This window comes from Capsicum annuum, unplaced genomic scaffold, assembly GCF_002878395.1.
Source record: "Capsicum annuum cultivar UCD-10X-F1 unplaced genomic scaffold, UCD10Xv1.1 ctg80520, whole genome shotgun sequence".
In the NCBI taxonomy this organism is placed as follows: domain Eukaryota; kingdom Viridiplantae; phylum Streptophyta; class Magnoliopsida; order Solanales; family Solanaceae; genus Capsicum; species Capsicum annuum.
The window spans coordinates 8,562-13,366 of NW_025891172.1; the positions used below are offsets into that span (position 1 = coordinate 8,562).

At 33.7% G+C, this 4,805-nt stretch overlaps 2 protein-coding genes across 3 annotated transcripts; one reads left to right on the forward strand and one right to left on the reverse strand.

The window, feature by feature from the left end:
• Positions 1–532: 532 nt before the first annotated feature.
• Positions 533–1,379, forward strand: LOC124895187. Of its 2 annotated transcripts, XR_007051569.1 has the most exons (3): positions 533–930; positions 1,027–1,194; positions 1,297–1,372. XR_007051569.1 is itself a non-coding variant. In XM_047405629.1 (2 exons), exons 1-2 carry the CDS (start codon positions 557–559, stop codon positions 1,055–1,057), a joined length of 405 nt encoding a protein of 134 aa, XP_047261585.1. In that variant the 5' UTR covers positions 533–556; the 3' UTR covers positions 1,058–1,379. The 2 variants fall into 2 exon arrangements, 1 of the variants encoding a protein (XP_047261585.1); XM_047405629.1 differs by having other exon boundaries at positions 1,027–1,379.
• Positions 1,380–3,802: 2,423 nt separating this feature from the next.
• LOC124895188 (NAC domain-containing protein 78-like) lies at positions 3,803–4,267 on the reverse strand. Its single transcript, XM_047405630.1, has one exon. The coding sequence runs from the start codon at positions 4,265–4,267 to the stop codon at positions 3,803–3,805; it is 465 nt and encodes a 154-aa protein (XP_047261586.1).
• Positions 4,268–4,805: the final 538 nt, after the last annotated feature.

Here is a 4,805-nt window from a genome sequence, read left to right on the forward strand (position 1 = left end):
ACGTAACTCTTTTTATATAAAAAAATTATGTCAATTTTGAACACTAAAACAAACTCGTTTCCCCGGTAAATCTTTTTATTTTTTTTATATAGATTGAACTTTAGCGGGGTGTATGGTATGGACGAAAATATTTTTCAATTTCGTCATGTTTGGTCACCCAACAAAATTCAAAACATTTTTTAGAAAAATAATTTTATAAAAGATTGAGGGTAATGATTTCAGTAGGAAAAAAATAAACTTAGAAGTGACATTTCACACTGATTGTCCCTTATCCACCCTCCAACACCCCACCTCCTATAGCTCTCATACCCACCATCACACACACATTACCCTCCACCCTCTACCCCCATCATGTTTTGCGTACCGGCCAAGCACAAGAAAAAACCTCTTTTTCTAAAAAAATATTTTTCATGGTATCAGGCACATCCTTGCAAGTTGTGTTTTTTTTTTGGTCTTCTGGTTGCATTTTTGTTGTGTCACCTTTCTATATCATGATCCTAAACTTGTATATATAAATTTCTTTGACAGAACAAAGATTGAATTGTCATATAACATCATGAAAAATTCAAATGAGAAAAAGTCACAAGTTATAAATCAATACATAGATGCTAAAGTGAATGTGGGGAACAAAGGATTTTTAGATGCTTCTAAAGTAAGACCCCGTGTAGCACTTGAGAAAGAAGCTGTTGTAGCAAGTGAAATGTTGTTGAGAAATAGGGCTTCTACAAGCTTGGCCAGCCATGGTTTCATTAGCTCAATCCAACCATGTGCTTTGGCTAGCACCAAACCATTACCAACATCAAGTGCAGCTCCATTTACGAATTGTCGTAAGCATGGATTTGCCTCCTACCTTGCACGTAAAGAGAGTGAACTATCTGAGTACTACACTCGTGTAGAAATTCGTTATCCAAGATATGAAGTTATTCACAAGTACGTATGCCAAACCTGATCTTTTTCTGCTTTGATACTATGTTTTAAGCCATTTATATAGCGAGAAAATTTATTAATTAATTATGTTTTGAATAGGTACATGGATTGTGAGTTGGGAGTTTCATGAGCATACGAATCACCGTACTAATATGCTTTTGAGAGCAGAACGGGAAAGTTTCATCCATTTGAACGCCGCCGCATTAAGGGCTAGATGCCTGGTGCACACTGAAGAGAAGTGCAAAAGGTGCATCGAGAAACTCAGGGGTAAAGACGTTTACATGTACTAGTAATTATCAATTTGTGACATACACACACACATACATACTCATCACACACTCGATGATAGGTTTACTTGACTTTGAGCAGAGCATGTCGTCAATGAAAGATTCATATCCTTACATCCACAGACGCACAAGGAAGAAGGGACGGGTCCAGAATGTTATCATTAGCTTTTCTTCGTTGAAGAATTCTATCTTTGTCATGTTAATTAGTGGCTTTCTATCAAGCTATGTAGTAGTTAAGTAGAGTAGCTAGCTGGCTAGCACAAAAAGGTCACTGCAGTCTTTCTGCAGTTGATCAATGTTTATAAGTTGATATGAAATCTTGGTTTCTTAATTATGTTTAGTACTTATTTTGCTTAAATCATTTCAATAAATGCTCCTAGGTAGTTGGTTGACGTGGGTATTGTGCGGAGATAGCAAAGTAATTAAACTTTGGTCAAATTGATCTAAATTCATACGGGAAGAGACGAAATAACAATGTGTTAATATTTCTATATAAAAGATAGAACAAATTCTACCCCTAAATAAAAAAATTTAAACTAAGATAGATCTTCAATTTATAAAAGGTTAAAAAAAATATCTAAATTAGGTAAAATATCATAGCAACCTGGTAAAAATTGACCCCAAAAGAGAATTTCCCCAATTTAATCTTTTTCTTTTCCAATTTCAGCATATACATACATACATACATACATATATATATATATATAAGTGAACAACTCAAGGGGCATATTGAACATTTGGATTTGGAGATGCATATGCTAGAAATTCCTCATCATTCTCCAATTCAATCATTTCCTCGTTGTTTCTAAGTATCCAAGCCTCAATTCCTCCACTTTTTCCAATTTCCACAAGAATAACTTGTTGCGTATTCAATATAGGAACCAAAACAAAATAGGCTTTCCCCATCCAAAATCGACATCATAAAGTCTAAAATTGCACCAACTTGAGAACTTGCAAGTATATAATATTCTGGAAACAACTTCTCAAATTGTGTTCCCATATATCCACAAGACAATCAAGAATACTATCACCTTCCAAGCCCTTCAAGTTCCCATTTATTCATATTCTCAAATATCTTTCTCACTATTCCTAACAAGTGAGGCAACTCTACTAATTCACTAATTTCTCTAAAACCACTATTTGCTGGAATGATTAAATTTCCAGTAGCCTTAGACAGTTGTGGATCAAGTCTTGACCTCAATTTCCAATAGCGATAATGACGTGAAATCAAGACAAGTTTCCTCCACGCGATTATCTCCACCACGTGCAATCTTAGCCCATGTCACTCATTGATGCACCATCCATGAAACAAGACTCAACCAATAATTGCTTTTCCTCCACAATTAAATCTGGTAACTTGTATAGAAACTGGAGTTTCAAGTGTTTGTACATAATTCATCATGCAACTCCAAATTAGACTACTATTATTTTATGAATAGCTATAGAATACTAAGGTATATTGAAAGAAAAAATATAACAAAATTCTTTTGATTTCATAAATTAATTACTAAATTAACCTTTGCTTTACCTTCTTTTGTATATCTTCTATCCTATTCTGAAGTTTCCGGGGAGGTTTAATTTTACTACTATTAGTCATATCTACTATGATCATGGAGTCAAGTTCTACACCAACTAGTCTAACTCAATACTCCCTCCGTCCTATTTTACCCGTCCCAAATTTCCTAATTTGATGTCCCATTTTACTTGTCCCTTTTTACTTATCAAGACAAGACAAATTTTTTTTCCCCATTATACCCTTAGTGTAATTGATTAGTCCTTGTTATTAGCATTCTTGAAAAATGTTATTTAAGAAGATTACCATTAAAAGTACACCATTAAGAATATAAATGGTGCTTTGGTATTAGCCATCCATCAATATTGGAACGTAACTAATAACAAGACACAATTAAGATGGACAAAATGGTAAAGTTATATCACTAAGCATTGCTTTCTTAATAGCTGTGTCATCCCAATTTGGGACGGAGGGAGTACAATTTTGTTGGAAGCACCACATAATCCCTATCAAAGCAGATGGGCTTCGTTAAAATTGTTCCTATAGAATTTGATAAGTAAATTTAAATAACTATTTTTAGTATAGGGGCTAAGTAAACCAAAATGGAAGGGAGTATGTAGTTTTCAAACTTAATGTTAAGCTACCATATCCATCATGAGATTTTAACGTCTGCTCACTCAATCATAAAAAAACAAATAATTGAAAACCAAAATAAGGAAGGGCAATAGAAGAATGAAAAGAATAAAACTTTGACACTTAATTATTCATGCAACTGGAAACTTTTAACTAGTAAGAGAAAAAACTTTACGTTAATTCTACATCACCTGATTATTCTAAAAAAGACGATATTTGAAGAATCTATTGGCATGCCCATCGATCATTAAACTACGCTATCACCATAATCTCCTAGCTTTAACTCTAATCTTCAAATTCTAAATCTTCATAATCTTCATCACCATTATTGAATGTACTAATTGCTTCATATTTATTAACCTCCGGCAATTGATTGTCGTCGTTGTTGGTAATTATTTGATCATTATCAGGAATACTTGCTAATACAGAATCAATTAATTCATCAACTTCTTCCTCCATCTAACCCCTTTATTCTTTTTTTCACCTCTTTGATTTTGCAGATGACGTATATATCCTTGTCTTTGCTACTTTTCTTGTACTCATGATCCGGCAATAAATATTCTTTCATGAGCAACTTAGCATCTTTTTCTATATCATTTACATACTTTAAACTACTCTTATATCCAATTGTGATATTCTTTTTTGATCCATCTCTAATTGGATCACTTCTTTGGCTTTGCTTTTTGGTTGAATTCTTCAATCTCTTCAAGCGCGAAAGAAAGTAGCGTGTTTTCTCCGCCGAACCCACCATAATCTCCCATGGCTCCGAGTCTTCAAATAGATCTGCTACATTAATAAAATCTCTAGGTGGAAAAATTCCGTGGAGCACAAAATTGTTGAGATACTTCATCAACTCTTCATCGATGGGGTGGAATCGAAAACCTTGCTTTGATTTGCATGAAGGCATTCTATATATATTTGTTTTGTTGCGTATATGTAAAAAAAAAAAAAAGATAATAGAATTTGGTTGAAGCTAATGTTCGATGTGAAGAGGTTTATATAATGGGTTAACAAAGCATAATCCATCTAGTTTTGAGATAATACATGATTAGGCACTACAAAAGAAAAACGGCTAAATTGTGGCAGATTATTTATGGGGATTATAAGAAACACCCACTACACATTTATTTTGTAGCGCTTATGTTAACTCCCGCAAAATAATTATTTTTAGGGCGGTTTAACTCTGGAGGTTGTAAAAGCCCCCACTAAACTTTCAATTTGTGGCGTGTGTTTCAACCTCCCCAAAGTTCTTCTTGTTATGACGATTTCGTTGTGTAGGGTTTCGCACTACAAAAAATCTGAATGATCCTAATGATTTATTTTGGGTGTAGTGACGATTTATAATCATCATAATGAGCATAAAATGGAGGTTTTCAACGTTGTCACAAATCCGTCTACTATTAATATTATTTTGACGGTTTTAAGAGAACCGTCATAAAATGCTT